General features: G+C 24.5%; 7 protein-coding genes across 7 annotated transcripts; 2 read left to right on the top strand and 5 right to left on the bottom strand.

The window, feature by feature from the left end:
• Positions 1-847: 847 nt before the first annotated feature.
• On the bottom strand, positions 848-7,958 carry ENU1_153320 (hypothetical protein; the record flags this gene model as incomplete). The annotated part of the gene is made up of 3 exons (XM_008860654.1): positions 848-7,459; positions 7,513-7,734; positions 7,794-7,958. 3 exons carry the CDS (start codon positions 7,956-7,958, stop codon positions 848-850), a joined length of 6,999 nt encoding a protein of 2,332 aa, XP_008858876.1.
• A 1,187-nt stretch (positions 7,959-9,145) lies between these two features.
• Positions 9,146-9,757, top strand: ENU1_153310 (Rab family GTPase; the record flags this gene model as incomplete). The annotated part of the gene is made up of 1 exon (XM_008860653.1): positions 9,146-9,757. The coding sequence occupies one exon, from the start codon at positions 9,146-9,148 to the stop codon at positions 9,755-9,757; it is 612 nt and encodes a 203-aa protein (XP_008858875.1).
• Positions 9,758-9,854: 97 nt separating this feature from the next.
• ENU1_153300 (hypothetical protein) lies at positions 9,855-11,435 on the bottom strand (the record flags this gene model as incomplete). The annotated part of the gene is made up of 1 exon (XM_008860652.1): positions 9,855-11,435. The coding sequence occupies one exon, from the start codon at positions 11,433-11,435 to the stop codon at positions 9,855-9,857; it is 1,581 nt and encodes a 526-aa protein (XP_008858874.1).
• An 886-nt stretch (positions 11,436-12,321) lies between these two features.
• On the bottom strand, positions 12,322-13,662 carry ENU1_153290 (sulfotransferase, putative; the record flags this gene model as incomplete). Its single annotated transcript, XM_008860651.1, has 1 exon — positions 12,322-13,662. The coding sequence occupies one exon, from the start codon at positions 13,660-13,662 to the stop codon at positions 12,322-12,324; it is 1,341 nt and encodes a 446-aa protein (XP_008858873.1).
• Positions 13,663-14,222: 560 nt separating this feature from the next.
• ENU1_153280 (hypothetical protein) lies at positions 14,223-14,537 on the bottom strand (the record flags this gene model as incomplete). The annotated part of the gene is made up of 1 exon (XM_008860650.1): positions 14,223-14,537. The coding sequence occupies one exon, from the start codon at positions 14,535-14,537 to the stop codon at positions 14,223-14,225; it is 315 nt and encodes a 104-aa protein (XP_008858872.1).
• A 108-nt stretch (positions 14,538-14,645) lies between these two features.
• ENU1_153270 (protein phosphatase, putative) lies at positions 14,646-15,950 on the top strand (the record flags this gene model as incomplete). Its single annotated transcript, XM_008860649.1, has 1 exon — positions 14,646-15,950. The coding sequence occupies one exon, from the start codon at positions 14,646-14,648 to the stop codon at positions 15,948-15,950; it is 1,305 nt and encodes a 434-aa protein (XP_008858871.1).
• Positions 15,951-16,015: 65 nt separating this feature from the next.
• Positions 16,016-16,609, bottom strand: ENU1_153260 (protein tyrosine kinase domain containing protein; the record flags this gene model as incomplete). The annotated part of the gene is made up of 1 exon (XM_008860648.1): positions 16,016-16,609. One exon carries the CDS (start codon positions 16,607-16,609, stop codon positions 16,016-16,018), a length of 594 nt encoding a protein of 197 aa, XP_008858870.1.
• Between the last annotated feature and the right edge of the window lie 88 nt (positions 16,610-16,697).

Here is a 16,697-nt window from a genome sequence, read left to right as displayed (position 1 = left end):
CATGTTAGAAAAGAGACTCTATTCATCAATAGAGCATATTGAAGAAACTGAAATAATCACTTCTGAATAATCATAAAATCCAATTATTTATATATCTAATAATCGACCTTTTTTATTAAATATTCTCTACATTTATTGAAAGTTATTGAAATTATAACTGGATTTTTCATGTTCTATCTTCTTTATTCTATTTCTTATTTCTTCACATTTATTTCTTTTCTTTCTGTATGTCCCTTTTTATTAACTATAAATAATAATATAAATGAATTAAAATAACTTATTCTATTCTCTAATTCTAATGAAAATTGTTTTAAATTTGTTTAAATACATTATGTATGTATTTGGTACATATTTATCAATAATGGTACTCATGATATTTGTATTTATTATATATACCATCAATTAACTACAAAAATTTAAAAATAGAATTCAAATTGTATCAAAAAGAATGTTACAAGCATTTATAATCAAAATAACTTTTCAACTCTACAACAACACACAAAAATTAAATTCTGATGAAAAACAAATCATAACAAAAGTATAGTATGTAACACATATAATTATAATCTTATTAATAAGTACATTGGACTGCCAATTAAGGTACACTAATAACCCAACCAAAAATAATGAATAGAGTAATATTAAAACACTTACCAAAGTAAGTGAAATGAAATAATGAAAATACAAAAAGAATAACTTTTCTTCAAAATACGTTTGTATAACAAAAATTAAAATAACATCATTATAAATAAAAAGTAACAAGTAAAAAGAGTAAAATAGTTATTAAAGTAGTAAAAATAACAATGAAAATTTCAAAATAGTAAAAAAAATATCACAAAAGAGTAATTTATAATTTGCTTCTTTCCTCATTCTTTTTTATTTCAAATAATTCATCAGAAAGAGAAGTAAGAAGTATTTCTGTTTTTTCAACCATTTCTTTTTGTTCTTGGGTTAAGGTAATGGTTTGGTATTTGACTGAGTCTTCAATAATTTCTTTTGTTTGAAGTATTAAATTGAAAATTCGAGGATATTTTATTTTTGAATAACATTTTAATATTGTTAAAATATCTATTTTTTCAAATGGATAAACTAACTTTGGAATATACTTTAATGGTAATGGTCCATACTGTAATGAAGATAAAGAAAATTCAATGTTTTGTTGTAATTTTTCAGCAATAACATCTGGTGGTTCAAAAACAATTTGTTTAACAGAAATCACTTCATGTTGCGGTAGTATAGAAGGGAGTGGTTGGGCAATAGTGATAACATCTCGTTTCCGAGATATTTTGTAGCAGTCATCTTCATGTTCATATTTATAATCAAAACAGAAAGTATTTGTTGTAATGAAGTTTTCTACAATTTGGTTTTCTTTCATTGGATTAACTTCAACAAAAACAGAAGCATTTCCTTGTTTTCTTAAAACAGCTTCAAATTGATTTGGTGAAAGAATAGAGCGAAGTACTAATCCTTGATGATCTTTGTCTTTATTAATAAGATAATAATGATCAACATTTGACTCTGTTTCAAGTTTATTGTATAAATCACACATACTGTCATGACAAACTTCTAATTCTTTATATTGTTTCATTGTTTTAAATAAAGAAACTAATACTTCAAAAACGTAGATAGCCATTTGTATTTTATTTGCCATTTTAAAGAAGTCTGATGCTTGTTTTAATTTATTAACAACGGTAAGAAGAGTTTCTTTATTTATTTCCATAGTAATGTCATCATAACTAGGCTCCTTACATATTTCTTTTAATTTTCTTTTGTCAACACTTTCTGGAAGTCCAAGATATAAAGCTATATGAACACAACAAATGCCAGCTTCACAATACATTTTATAAGAGACATATTCTTCAATCATTCTTTGAATCCAGGCGATATGAACTCTTGCAGTACTTTGATATTCATGAGCAAAAATCATAAATTTCTCAACCAATTGAATTGGAGAACTTCCACTCATTAAACTTTTAATATCAGCTAATTTTTGTAGAATTTGATCTGCTGTTGTTGTTAGTTCATTTAAACATTCTTCAAACAAAACTTGTTGACTTTTAGATACGTCAATAAAAGCATCTTTATTAAATTCTCCTTCAGCATCAACAAATTGATTTCCTTTTTCTATTGAAAGAGCTGTTTTCTTTGAATTTCCAGAAGAATGAAACCCAGTTTTTTTCTTAATTATTCCACTTGCTGATTTTTTTAATGTTGAAGGTCCACTAGAACCAAGTAATTTATCACTAAACAAAGACATAATTTTACTTACTCTTGAATGATGAGGTTCTTTACAGATAGAGTAATCAACATATCTGTTAAGTTTTCTATACTTATCATCAGTACTTTCTGCTTGAATTAATCGTTGAGAAAGTGTTTGTACATCTTTAATTACTGCTTGTGTTATCATTTGAGGGTTTTGAATAAATGGTTCTGTTGCAGTAAAAAGATAATGTAAGGTAACAGCATAGTCATTTCTAATTCGTTCATATTCAATTTCTTTAATTGCTTGTTGTTCAAATTCTTTATTTAATTGTTCAATTTGTTCTAACTTACATTTTTCTTCAATAATATCTTCTTCAAAATGATGAATTGCAGTGATAACAGAAACTGAAGATATAGTATATTTCCTTGTTTTTTTACCTCTTCTTTTAATGGGTGTTTTTACATTTAGAGGTGGTGAAAAATTATTTGATTCTTCTTTAAATTCTCTGAGTAATTGATAATCTTCTTGAGCTTCTTTTATCCATTCTTTAATTTTATCTTTATAACAACATACTTTTTTACATATTGAAGATATAGCTTTAACATAGTCATTACTTTCTCTCATTCGTATGTTTGCTAGTTCACATCCAACAGTTGACCAAATATATGATTTAAGAACTTCTTCTGCATATTTGACTTCTTTCTTATGCCATTCTTCTTTCTTAATCAAATTATCTTTCATTTCTTGATATTTTTGACTTAATTCAATACAATATAAACACAATTTTTTCCCACTTTCTATAGCCTGACACCACCAGTCAAATGAACAAAACTTATTGATAGAATCATCAAAATCAGTTCGTAATCTTGCCATTTTCATTTCTAAAAATTGACAATATTCAATTAATCCATCTATAACTCTAATACAATTATTATCATATTCTCTATTATTAATTTCATTAAAATCTTTCATAGATTTACGATAACATTGTTCAATAAAATTAATTCCACTTGACATTTTATGCTCATTCATTTGAGCTAAAACTTCAAAGACTTTAGTTTGTTCTTCATCAGTTTGTTGTGCCTTTTTAATTTGAGATCTCAAATCATCAATCAAATGAATTAACGTCTCGAAATTAGAGAATGTGATACAATCAATTTCTTTTAAAGAAGAAATGTCATTAGTCCATTCTACCCAATTTTTTTTCTCATTTTCTATGATTTCTTTGTACGAATCATCTTGAAGTAACAAACTTATCCATTGAGGTAACTTATTAAAGAAAGTATCAATAGACATTAAAGAAGTTTTAATTTTATTATTATGTTCTTTTTCTTGGTCAACAATTCCTTTTTGTTCTTTAAGAGAAATTTGAAGATTAAGATATTGTGTAATCCTGTCATCTATTTTTTCTTTCATTGGTTCAAGACCTTTTCCAATATTCATTTTAATAGTATTCAAAGCATTAATATCTTCTTGAGAGAATAACATTGCTGATTGTATTTCTTTAATAATATTACTTTTTAAAATTACATAAAAATTATTTGGAGTTGCATGAAATTCTTTAATTAATTCAATAACTTTCATGAACCTATAAAGTACATTATTCATAAAAACAAGAAATACATCTAAATCACCAACTTCTACTCCAATATTAATTTTTTGAAGATGAATTAATGAATTAATATTTTTTTGACCTTCTTCCCAATAACTATGACGAAGTTCATCAATTTGTTTAACAGAAGTCTCAAAATCTTCTTTTGCTAAAGAAGGAAGACAGTCAATTAAATTTCTAAAGAGAGTAATGTTAGAATATTTTAATTCTGATAATGACACAGCACAATCAGACATTGATCTACTTATATTTTGTGAAAATATAAAATTATACTTTACCATTATATAAACTAGATCCAAAGCATTCTTACGAATAGATTCTTGAGATGAATTACAAAGATTTAATAAATTCTTTAGTAAAATTGCACTAAACTGACTAGTTCCTTCAAATAAGAAATGTTTATGTCTAAGAATTAATAATCTAATAAAGTCTTTTAATTTATTTGTATATTCATCATTTTGATGTACTTGAAATAATGTAGTAGCAACAATTTCTTCTAATCGAATTAATGATGGTCCATTATCCGAAGAATTTTCAAATCGATCAAATAAAGCTTCAGCATAATCCATTACAATAGAGCTTAATTCTTCAATTATTTTATCAAGATTCTTTACTTTATTTATCCTAGACTTTACGATAGGTTGTTGAACATAAGATGGTATTTTAGTTGTATTTAATCCACCAGAATGTCTATTATGTTTAGAAGAAATAGACTTACCAAAAGAATTAATAGGTTCAATCATTACAGTGTTTCTATTATTTGTTTGTGTAAAATATGATTGTTTTAATGTATGAATAAGATCTTTAATTTCTTCAATTGGATTATTAATTGAACATGGGAAATGAATAAAGAATAATAATGCTCTTCTTAAATGAATAAGAAATATTTCTATTCTCGTTGGAATTTCTTTTTCTAACCAACTCTTCATTGTAGAATATGAAATATTCTTTAAAACAAAGAACATACAAAGATACATTACTTTAATATCATTAATAGATTCTTCACTTACACTAAATTGATTATAATGGACATCTTTAATTTTATCAAATTCATCCAATAAATAAATTAATATTCCAAAAAGGATATTTCCAATATAACACCTATCTTCTTTTGACTGATACTTTACATCAAAGTCTAATCGAAGTAAAATTATCAGTAATGTGTCAATAGCAATTTTCCCAACAGGTCCTTCTCTAGTATAAATATTTAAAAGCTCTCGAATAAAATATGTAATGACAAGATGTTTTTGAGTTATTTCATCACTTAAATGTTCAATTGTTGTAACTTCTAATACTTGTGGTTTATTAAATAAAATAAAATTCTTTGAAATTCCAATTGTTGCAATAAATTGTGTTCTACATATTCCTAAAGTAACAAATGCTGGACTTGTACGATCTAATCTTGTAAACCCATCATTCCCAAGACAAGATCCTAATGTAATAAGATGTTTAATAATAATAGAAGTAATTGGTTCATTATCAATAATACCCATTAATCTTGAAATAAATTCAGCTAAATTAATATTTCCTTCAAAAACCCCTTTGTAACTATTAGATACAATCTTTTTTCTTATTAAACTTGAAAATTTTTGACATCCAATAGAAAGATAGGATAAATTCTTTGAATCTAACTTTTTACCTGAATTAGTCATCATCACTATTCCTTTAAATAAAATAGTAAATAAAATCCAAGAATATTTCATTACATTCTCTACTTTTTCCATATCATCTTTAATTTTCATTAAAAATTGCCATAAAAGTCTTGAAACAAGACTTTCTTCTTGATTTTCAATTGTAAAATTAATAGTAAAGTCATATAATAACTTTGACCTAGAAGAATCTGATTTACCAATACCATCAATTTTTGCAAAGATATCAAATAAAGCAAAAAATCCTAATGAATTTTCTTTAGTATGAAAAATGAAATAATTAACAATTGAAGGTAAGAAATGAATAGCTTCTTGAACTGGAATAGACTCAAGAGCTCTTTCTACTCCAACCATCTTTCCATTTAAAAACCTATAAATATTTTTTTCTTTAGGATAAATAGTAGATTGAACATCTATCTTAACATTAATACTCATTTTTGTTACATCATGATGTAATTGATTTAAATATCCTTCAGTAAGATTTCCTTTTAATAATGGTAAAGAATAAACCATACTTGAAACAACATTTCCATTTGCAAATAAAGGAAGAACAGAATAATACATTGGTTTTTGTGAAAAGTCATCATATGAAATGAAAAGAACAGTGATTAAAAGATGATATTTTTCTCTTAATGGAAATGGTAATTGAACTCGAATTTCATCAGTAAAGAATGTTTGTTTATTATAATTAACAGATGAATATACTTTATCTAATAAATTCGCTGACATAGAATTCATTGGAAAAAATGATTTAATAATACTATTTGCATTTAAATCATCATTACTTTTTAATTGAAACATTAAACAAATTCCACCATTCTTTGGTCGTTTATCTTTAGGAATACTAACTTCAATAGGAGATATAAATAAAGTATTATAAAAATCATGATAAATTTCATTAATACTTTTTAGTACAACAAGATCATGTAATAAAGGAACTTCTTCATTTTCTTTTTCACTAGCTTCTGGTGGTTGTGAATCAACATTTTGAACAACTCCATCTTGAGTAATAATTAAATTTGCTTTTGTATAATGGTTTAACTGTTCGAATTTAAACCCCCATGAACCATTAATTGGTTTAATCTTTCCACTTTCTACATTTCCAAGAAATTGCCATAAATCAATAATACTATCATCATAATATAATTTTAAATTATAATATGACTTTCTATCTTCAAGTAAATCACTATTTAATGCCATCGCTCCTGTTGCAATATATTGAAGAAATTGAACACCTTTTGCTTTTTGAGTAACATTTACTTGTCTCATTTTTTCAATAATTTTTAAGGTGTTTCGTGATTCTTTTTCTGCTACAAATATTTCTTCCATACTTTCTCCATCAAATAATTTATAAATCGTTAATACAGCCCATAACTTCCCATTTTTAATTTGACTTTCATTTAATGATATTGCACATGTCTCACCAACATTATTATTCATTAATAAATTAACATCTGCTTGTTTAGGTGAGATAATAAAATTACTTGATACTTTTTCCTTTTTACTTTGATCATAAATAGCAAAATTAAGAATTAAGTTATCAATTGAACCAACTGCCCATACTACATTATTTAAATCAATCACATAAATTATATTTTTGTTTTTTATAACATCATCATTAATTTCATTTTTAATTAAATCTGATGGATTTAAATCACGAAATAATGTACCGAAAAGACAAGGCATTTCTTCTCTTCTATTGTATTTTCCTGGTTCAAGTACTAATGAATTCTTTCTTATTTTTTCTTCTTTTGTAATATATTCGATAGTATCATCGAATTGAATTGTTGTAGTTTGTTGATAAAATTGATTCATTATAAGTGTGTGATAATCATCCATAACTGAACCCCCCAAAACAATATTTTCTTTATTTAGTCTTTGTTTATGAATTAAATCAAAACGGGTAATATGATTTGTTGGATATGTTTTAAATTTATTTGCTACATTAGAATTATCAGCTTGTGAAAATAAACTAATTAATGAAACAGAATTCCACTATATTATTAACAATGAATAAAATAAAAATAATTCTTACAACAAAAACAAACTTCTATTTCATCTCTTTTTTGTTCAAAATAATTACAAAATTTTGCAAATTCTTTTCTACAAATTCTACTTGATTTATCAAGAAACATACTTCCCAAAACTTCTCTTAAATTTTGTTCTTTGACGAATAAATGTTGGTTAGATGAAATGGGAAATTGACCTGATTCTAAAAATATTCTTAACTGAAAAATATCTAATTGCTCCGTTTCTTCTGAATCAAATTCCTATATTATTCAATCAATCTCTCTCATTTCTTTTTCTTTAAACCTCAACTTTAACAAACATCAAATTGAATATTTAATACTCGTTGTTGTTCTTGGTCTTTTATTTGTTTAGATGTTTTAATTCGTGGAGTTACTAACCTTGGACTACTTACTAACTTCAATGACTTAACAAAATCGTTCTTTTCAAAAATATCATCAATGACGACTTGTTCTTTGTTCTTCATTGAAATGAACTTCTCAGTTAATTTATTTTCTTTTTGCTTTTCTTTTCTATTTTTATTTTTTCCCCCTTCCTCTTCCTTTCGCATTTTTTATTTTTTAAGTGTCCACGTCATCGTCTTTCTTTTCATTTTTTTTATTATTTATTTTTTGTCTTTTATTTTTAAATTTCGTTTTTTTCTTTTTTATTTTTAGAATATTTTTATGTTTTACGAAATTTTTGTTAAGAGAAAAAACAAATAAAATAAGATATAATTTGATATTGTTTTTTCGTTTGTTAAAATACTCTCAATAACCTTTTATTTTTTTTTCAATAAACAATTTTTTAAATGAGACATTCCACTCGAAAAAAAAGTTGATATGATTCTATCTTTATCAATAAAAAGAAACGACATCTATTTCATTAACATAAAGCAAAAAAAAAACATTGCTATTCAATAACAAATAGGAAGTAATTAATTAAGTGTTATAATTTTTGTTTTCGATTCTTCTTTGACCATAATGAAACTTTATGAGTATTTGTTCATCCATTATTCTTTTTTTTTACTTTCTACTAATTTTTGCAAACTTCATTAATTTAAATAATCTTTATTTAAGTGATTATCTCTTCTTTATTTGGATTTTTACTACGTATTAAAACTCTTTTTTTTTTCATTATTTTATGTTGAATGAACAAATGACTACATTATTATTTCATAAGTTCATTTAGTATCATCAACAACATTATTACCACTTTTTTTTCTTTGATAATACATAACAATACCTTCATTGTAATTCATTGAGTATCAATTTACTTGTAAGTTGATTAATAAATAATACCATCATCTTTATAAATATTCACTGTTCTATAATAATAAATTATATTCCATCATTGTCATAAATATTAAACATTATTATTCTTGTAAGATTGAGTAAGATAGTTTCTATCTAAATCTAAGACCATAACCAGATAGTAACTAGAATATTGAATGTATTGGTTCATTTTAGGGTTCTATGTGGTGTCTGTGATGTTCCACCTTCGAGTCTGTATTAAAGACATTAAATAAAACAAATAAAAATAATAAATAATTTAAACATAGAAAAAAAGAAAAAACCCCTCATCTAAATTCTCAAATAATAAAGAGAATTTATGGAATACGAGTATGTTTTATTTGTTTATTTTCTACTTTTTTTAATGAAAAGAAAATGACTCATGATTATTAGTAAAAACTCTACAACAACTAATTATAAAATATTAGTCATTGGTGAAGCTGGTGTAGGTAAAACTTGTTTATTAACTCGTTTTACTGAAGATAAATTTGATGAGCAAGAGCCTTCTACATCTACAACATTTAAAACAATTGATGTTGATATTCCTGAATGTAGTAAAATGAAAACTATTAAATTAGAAATTAATGACACAGCAGGTCAAGAAAGGTTTAGGATTTTAACATCTTCATTTTATAGAAAGTCATGTGGTATCTTTTTAGTATTCGATCTTAGTGATGAAGAGTCATTTAAAAATCTTACAAATTGGGCAAGGGACATCACTTATTATGCTTCTCCAAAATGTGTTGTTGTTCTTATTGGAAATAAAAGTGATCTAAATGATATTAAAACATCAAAAGAAGATGCAGATGAATTTGTTAATGATAAATCGTATAAAAATTACTTTATTTGTTCAGCAAAAACTGGTGATGGATGTAAAGAGGCATTAAAATGTATGGCACTTGAAGTGGCTGAAATGTGTGTAGTAGATGATACTGATACTGTCCCAGTTGAAAATAAAAAACAACAAAAAAAATCTAAATGTTACCTTTTCTAATCATTTTAATCAAAAATTAGTTTTGTTTATTTCTTGTTTTATTTTGACTCTTTAAAAAAAAATCTTTAATTTTTAAAGTTCTATTATATCGAATTATTTACTTTTCTTCATCTTCAGGATCTTCATCTTCTTCTTCGCCATCATCTTCTGATGATGAACTTAATTTAAAATCATCTTCTTGATCATCAAAATCATCTTCATTTTCAGGGTCTTCTTCATCTTCTTCATTTGAATCATCAAAATAGTCGTCGTCATCATCATCTTCAAACTCATCAGAAAAATCATCGTTTGTTGGTTTACTGAAGTATTCAGATTTTTCTGTTTCTCTTTCCATAACAATGGAATGAACATAATCAATAAAATCTTTATTTCCCATAACTATTTGTTTCACAGTATTTTCATCATCTCTACCTTCTACACTATTAACAAGTGCAACCATTAAAAGAGAACCAATTAACCAATAGTCTGGTGCAATATTTTTATTCTTTTTCATTTCAATTGCATCTATGTCTTTCTGTTTCATTACATCAAGTAATTTACCATCATCAATTAATTTTAATTTTAATTTCTCAACACTACTATTCAATATAGACAATACAGTCATTTGAATAGTTTGTCTTACTACAGTACATAAATGATCACCATAAAATACATCCATCATTGCTCCTAATACATTTTCATTAGCAATGACATCATAAACATGTTGAAATCCACTTAATACCAATGATAAAATAATATAAATTAAATTGTTAGTAACACCTCCAACTCTTCTTGATTTCATAATATTTTCAAAGTCTTTAACATGAGGAAGTAATGCATTAAAAATACCAGGTAAATGAGTTTCATCATTATAAGTTAAAATAGTAGAACAAGCGAGAATATTACTTACAATATGAAATGCTTGAGAAACAATGAAATCATCTTGAGAATTAAATATAAAATCAATAAATTGTTGAAGAAGAACTTCATTATTGAACCTATTAATAAATTCAATAGTATCAGAATCAGTATTAGAAACTTTCCATAATACAATAGAATGAATAAACATTGATATATTTTCAATAGCACTAATTGATTGTGTAGTCATAAATATTGTCATAATTTTATTAATAAATTGATGGTTACATATCTTTTCAATATATCCTGTTTTTCCTGAGTCTTCTAATTTCATTAATTCTAATATATTATCAATTAATCCATCTATCTCTGGATGATTGATCATTTTTTCTAATACTTCTTCATTATTAATTAACATATCAAACATTATTGAAGTAGTATCTTTATATATTGATAATAATATTTGTGATGCAGCTCTTATTTTTGTTATTTCTTCTTTCATTATTGTATTAAATAAATAATTTATCAATTTTTCTGATTTTCCTATTGATTCAACTAATCGTGTTGGTTCATCTCCAAATAATGATGCACAAACACTTCCATATTTTTGTGTATTTTCAAATGTAGATCCTTTTGGTATATCTCCTAATGCATATTGAACAATTTTTTTTAAATTATTCTTTTTACAACAAAAATTAATTAATTCTTCATTTGTACGTATTTCTTGAATAAAATCTTCAATGTCAAGTAACTTTTCTAATGTACACCCTTCTTCTTTTAATATTGTATCGATAGGTGATTCTAATGATAAAAAATTAAACATTCCTGACCAGTAATTCATCTATTAATAATTTCCTCACCCTCTTTTCTTTTTTATCAATTTATATTATCAAACAAACTTTATAACTCTTCTTCTCTTTTTTAGTGAGTTTTTTTCTTATTTTCAGGGTTTTGTTTTTTTTTTCTTCTTTTTTTTTATTTTCTTTTTTTTTTTCGATCCATTCTTTTATTTTTGTTTTATTTATTCTTAATTATTCTTTTGTGTCTAACTCCTCTTTAACTTATTAGAATGTCACTTATTTTTATTCTACTTTTGATATTTAATATATTCTTTTTAAAAACTATTTTTTTTATGAATATAAATAATACTAAAGTCTTGTGTATTTTAATATATCTTTTTAAACAGAGTTTAAATACAATTGAATAGTAGTATATTTTTAAAAAGAAATTATTTTATAGTTTTTATTTAGATTGTTAAATTATATTAAAATTAAAAATATTAAGAACCTAAAAAAAGTTAGACTCAATAATTGTACTTGAATCATTGTTTTATTTTCTTTAAATAATTTCTTTCTATTTTATTATCAATTTGAAGTATTATAAATACTAATTCATATAAATTATTTTTGTCATTTATTTTTATAATTTATAAATAACGTTTTAAATTTTATTTCATTGAACGTTTAAAATTTAGTAATAATTTATTGTTTTATATTTTTACTGTAGATTATATTTATTATTCTATTTCATATTATGGTGCATGTTAAGAAATTAATTCTTTCAAGTAAGATAATAATAGTAGGTATATTGTTTCAACCTTTAGTCATATAATAATAAAAAAAGATAACATATCAAAGAGAATAATAATTTAAAATGAGAAACAAATAATGATATGCAACTCAAAAACTATTTTAAAATATTCAAATCAAATTTAAAAAAAAAAGAAATTAATTATCTCCCCAATAATTTGGCATAAATTGTCCAAATTTTTCATAATACCATTTAAATCGTTCTCTAACCTCATTATCAGGAATAAAGAAATCTTCATTTCTTTTTTCCTTTCTACCATATTCTTTTTGAGGATCACCTTCTTTTTTAATACTCAACATAGAGTCTTTCATTTCTTGAGTTAATTCTAATCCAAATTGGTCATAAATTCTTTGAGTGACTTTAATAGGATCAGTAATCATTTCTCTAAATCCAATATCACAAATTTGTTTTGCTCTTTCAGGTTTTTCAGCAATCCATTTTTCTCTAGTAGCAATAGCATTTTTCAAAACAATTTCATTCATCTTTAAAATACTTTCTTGTAACCATTTATAGTCATCTAATCCAAGATCTCCAAGATATTTTTTTCTTCCATTCAACATTAAATAAAAAGCAGATTTATATTCATCAACAGGTTCTCTATGAATCCAAACAATTCTTGGTTCAATATCATCAGCACACATAATATTAAAAAATGGTACCATAGTCATAAAATGAGAAACACATTTCATTAAATAATAACCATGTTCAGGAATAGGATATTCAATAGCAGACATTTTCATTTCTCCAAGAACAGCTTCATAAACTTTAGAATAATCTTTTTCAAAAGCAGATTGTCTAAATTGTTCCCATCTTGGAAGCGAAGTACTAAAAATATATGAATGAGCTAATCCTTCCATAAAGAATAATTCTTCTTCTGGAACCATCATATTATCCATATTATGACACTTATTTAAATCTTTTCCTTCACTTGTAACTTGTCCAATAATCATTTCTGAAATCTTTAAACGAGCTTCTTTAGTCATTGTATGACTTCCTGGTGCAAGATGTTCATAAAATAATACTTTCTTTGATTTAGGATCACATCCAAGAACAGTATGTGTAAATGTTGATCCACTTCTTGGAAGTGCAACAATATAAATAGGTTTTTTAATTTGAACTTTATTTAATTCTTCTTGATAAAGATTTCTTTCTATACAATAACGTCCATAACAAACTATTTTAGCTACAACACTTTTCATTACAAATTTAAAATTAGTAGACTCAGGATCTAAACATCCTGCAAACATTTCATAGAGTCCTTGTTTGAAAAATGGTGCTTCAAGTTCTGGATATATTAATGGAAATTGTGTTTTATATAAATCTGCATGTGAAGGATCCATTTGACATAAAAATCCAATTGCCATTACTTTAGCTTTTTCAAATAAAGCATCAAACATTGGTTTAGGAATTAATTCTCTATAATAAGGAGAATTTGTATTAATTGTATAATGTTCTGGATAAATATTTGGAAGAGACATGAAATAATTACTTATGATTTGATGTTTTTAAGTTTAAATAAGCAACATCGACCCTAACTCAATAAATAATATAAATTCCATCAAAACTACTTTTCTTTTTCAAAATTAAATTCAATATTATGTTATTTTGTACATTATCATATTAACGTTCAAATTATGAATATTTTTAAAAATACTTTTTTTGTTGTTTTTATATTTTATTATATTTTATTATACAATTTACTATTATTATTTACTTTAATCTTTCCTTCTTTTTTGTTTTGATTTAATTTATATTTTGATGTTTTATTTCAAATTTTATTGATTTTTTCATTAATGTTTTAAAAAAAAAAAGAAAATCAATTGATATATCCACAATTTTATGTTCTTTGTATTGAGAAATGGTTCTGGTATTTCAATATGTCATACTTCTATCACAACATTCTTTTCCAATAAATGAGCATTAGAAAGCTCTTCCTTCTTCTAATGAATTACTATAGTTTCCTATAAGTTTATCATCAAAGAAATAACAAAATAAAAAAAACAATGCAAATAAAAAATAGAATATATAGAAATATGAATTAAATTACTACCAAAATAACCACAATAATAACAATAATCACTATAATCAAGAAAATAATTGAGAGTACTAAAAAGAACTCTGAAATCATTACCCATTTTTTAATAATTTCATCAGTTGAATGTTTGTATTTTAAAATAATATATAACCAAAGAGCATTAATAAACAAACCTATTATAAATAATCTCATTACTTTCTTTTGTTCATTAGTAAATTCTGTTTTATTTCCATTTAATAAAGGTGTGTCATCTTCATAATTATTTTCAAGTAATGTTGGAGTAATTACACTACCACCAAATTGATAAATACCAGTCATAACAATAGAAAAAGTAATAAATTTTTTTTATTAGATTAAACCGAACTTTAGAAATAAAAATAAAACCCTTTTTTATAAAATTTGAAAGAAATTTATAATTCAATTCAAATGGAATATCGTGAATTAGGAAATATTGCATTTTCTAAACAAAATTATAAAGAAGCCATTGAACAATATAGTAAAGCTATTCAAGAAGATCCATTAAATTGTGTTAATTATACAAATAGAGCATTATGTTATTTAAGAACAAATGAAAATGAACTTGCATTAGCAGATAGTTTCAATGCATTACAAATTGATCCTTCAAATCCAAAAGCATGGTTTCGTCATGCAGTAGCATCAGCTAATTTAAAAGATAACAAAACAGCGTTACTTGATTTAAGAAGGGCAATGACATTATCATCAGATGGAAGTATTACATCATTATATAATCAATTAAAGAAAGAAGAATATCCAGGAAGATGTTGTGGAAATGTAGTAATTCCAGAAAGTAATATAAAGAATGAAGAACAAGAGTATAAAGGAGAAATAACATTTAGAATATTAAAAGAATTTATTGAAGAAGGGAAATATCCAAAGACATTAATACGTTCAATAATTAAGAAATCAAAAAAGATTTTAAATGAAAGAAATGCTATTAATTATATTAATTGTTCTAATATTCGAATAATTGGTGATATTCATGGACAATTTTCTGTTGTTTCAAGAATAGCAGAAGAAATAGAAGAAAATCAACAATGTGTTTTATTTAATGGAGACTTAGTAGATAGAGGATCACGGGGATTAGAATGTATTATTGGAATTTTAACATTAATTATAGAATATCCTACTCTTGTATATCTAAATAGAGGAAATCATGAAGATAAAGAATTAAATACTACATTTGGATTTTATGCAGAAGCAATAAATAAAGTTGGATTAGATATTTATAAAGAAATAACAGAATTATATATTTCTATTCCTTTAGGTCATGTAATTAGAGATTCTGTATTTGTTGTTCATGGAGGAATTCCAATAGAACCAGTTAATATTAAAAGAGCTCCAATAACAAAAAAAGAAAAATATGAAGAGTTTGATATTGAAAATGCATTTTTATGGGCAGATCCTCAAATTAAAAATGGATCATCAAAATCACCAAGACTAATTGGAAGAACATTTGGACCTGATATTTTATTAAGATTTTTATATGAAAATAATTTAAAATTTATTGTAAGAAGTCATGAAGTTAAAAAATATGGTTTTGAATGGGACGTTACTGGTAAATTACTTTCTTTATTTTCTGCACCAAAATATGAAGGATTAGATAATGTTGGTGCTTATGCTGATTTATGGTTTGATCAAGAAGAATCTCCTGAACTTCCACATTTTACAGTAAGTACATTTAAAGACTTTGATATTAGAGATCATCAATAAAATTAAATTGTTTGGGTTTTAAAAAATTATTTGTTTATTTTTAATTAAATTTGAATTTTGTGTTATTAATCTTGATTTATTTCTTTTAATTGTTCTTGAATTCTTTCAGTTCTTTTATTTATTAATTCTTCTATTCTTTGATCTGAAACATAGTTATCTAATTCTATATGATTTGGTGCATCTTCATCTACTTTAACAAGTTCTCTTGTAATTTGATCAAAACTATATCTTTCAATAGGATGTTGTTTCCAACATTTTTGAATAAGTTCTTTTAATCCAGGTGGCATTGTTTCATCTATTCCAAGTCTTTTTCCATCAGTGACATATTGTTTAATATCAAATAATGATTTAAATTCTTTATATGGTTCATCTTGATAGAAAATTTCCCATGCTGTTATAGCAAATGAATATACATCTCCTGCATATGAATATTCATCATGATATGTTTCTGGGGCAGCATAAATTGGAGTACCAAGTCCTTTATCTTCATTTTTATTAGTTTTTTTTACCATTCTTGAAGTACCAAAATCAGTAATTTTTACGCAACAAGCAGAATCAGTATATAAAGAATTAACTAAAAGATTATCTGGTTTAAGGTCTAAATGCATAATTCTATTTTCATGTAAAAATTGCATTCCTCTGGCAGTGTCAAATAACATTCTAATTTTTAAACGATAAGGTAATTTCACATAATCTTCTTTTTCTTTTCTTAAATATTCACCTAATGAACCTAAAACAAAGAATTGA

Source organism: Entamoeba nuttalli, assembly GCF_000257125.1.
Source record: "Entamoeba nuttalli P19 unplaced genomic scaffold asmbl_6392, whole genome shotgun sequence".
Classification (NCBI taxonomy): Eukaryota; Evosea; order Mastigamoebida; family Endamoebidae; genus Entamoeba; species Entamoeba nuttalli.
Note: the sequence above shows the minus strand (reverse complement) of the source record. Positions and strands in the feature narration are given on the sequence as shown.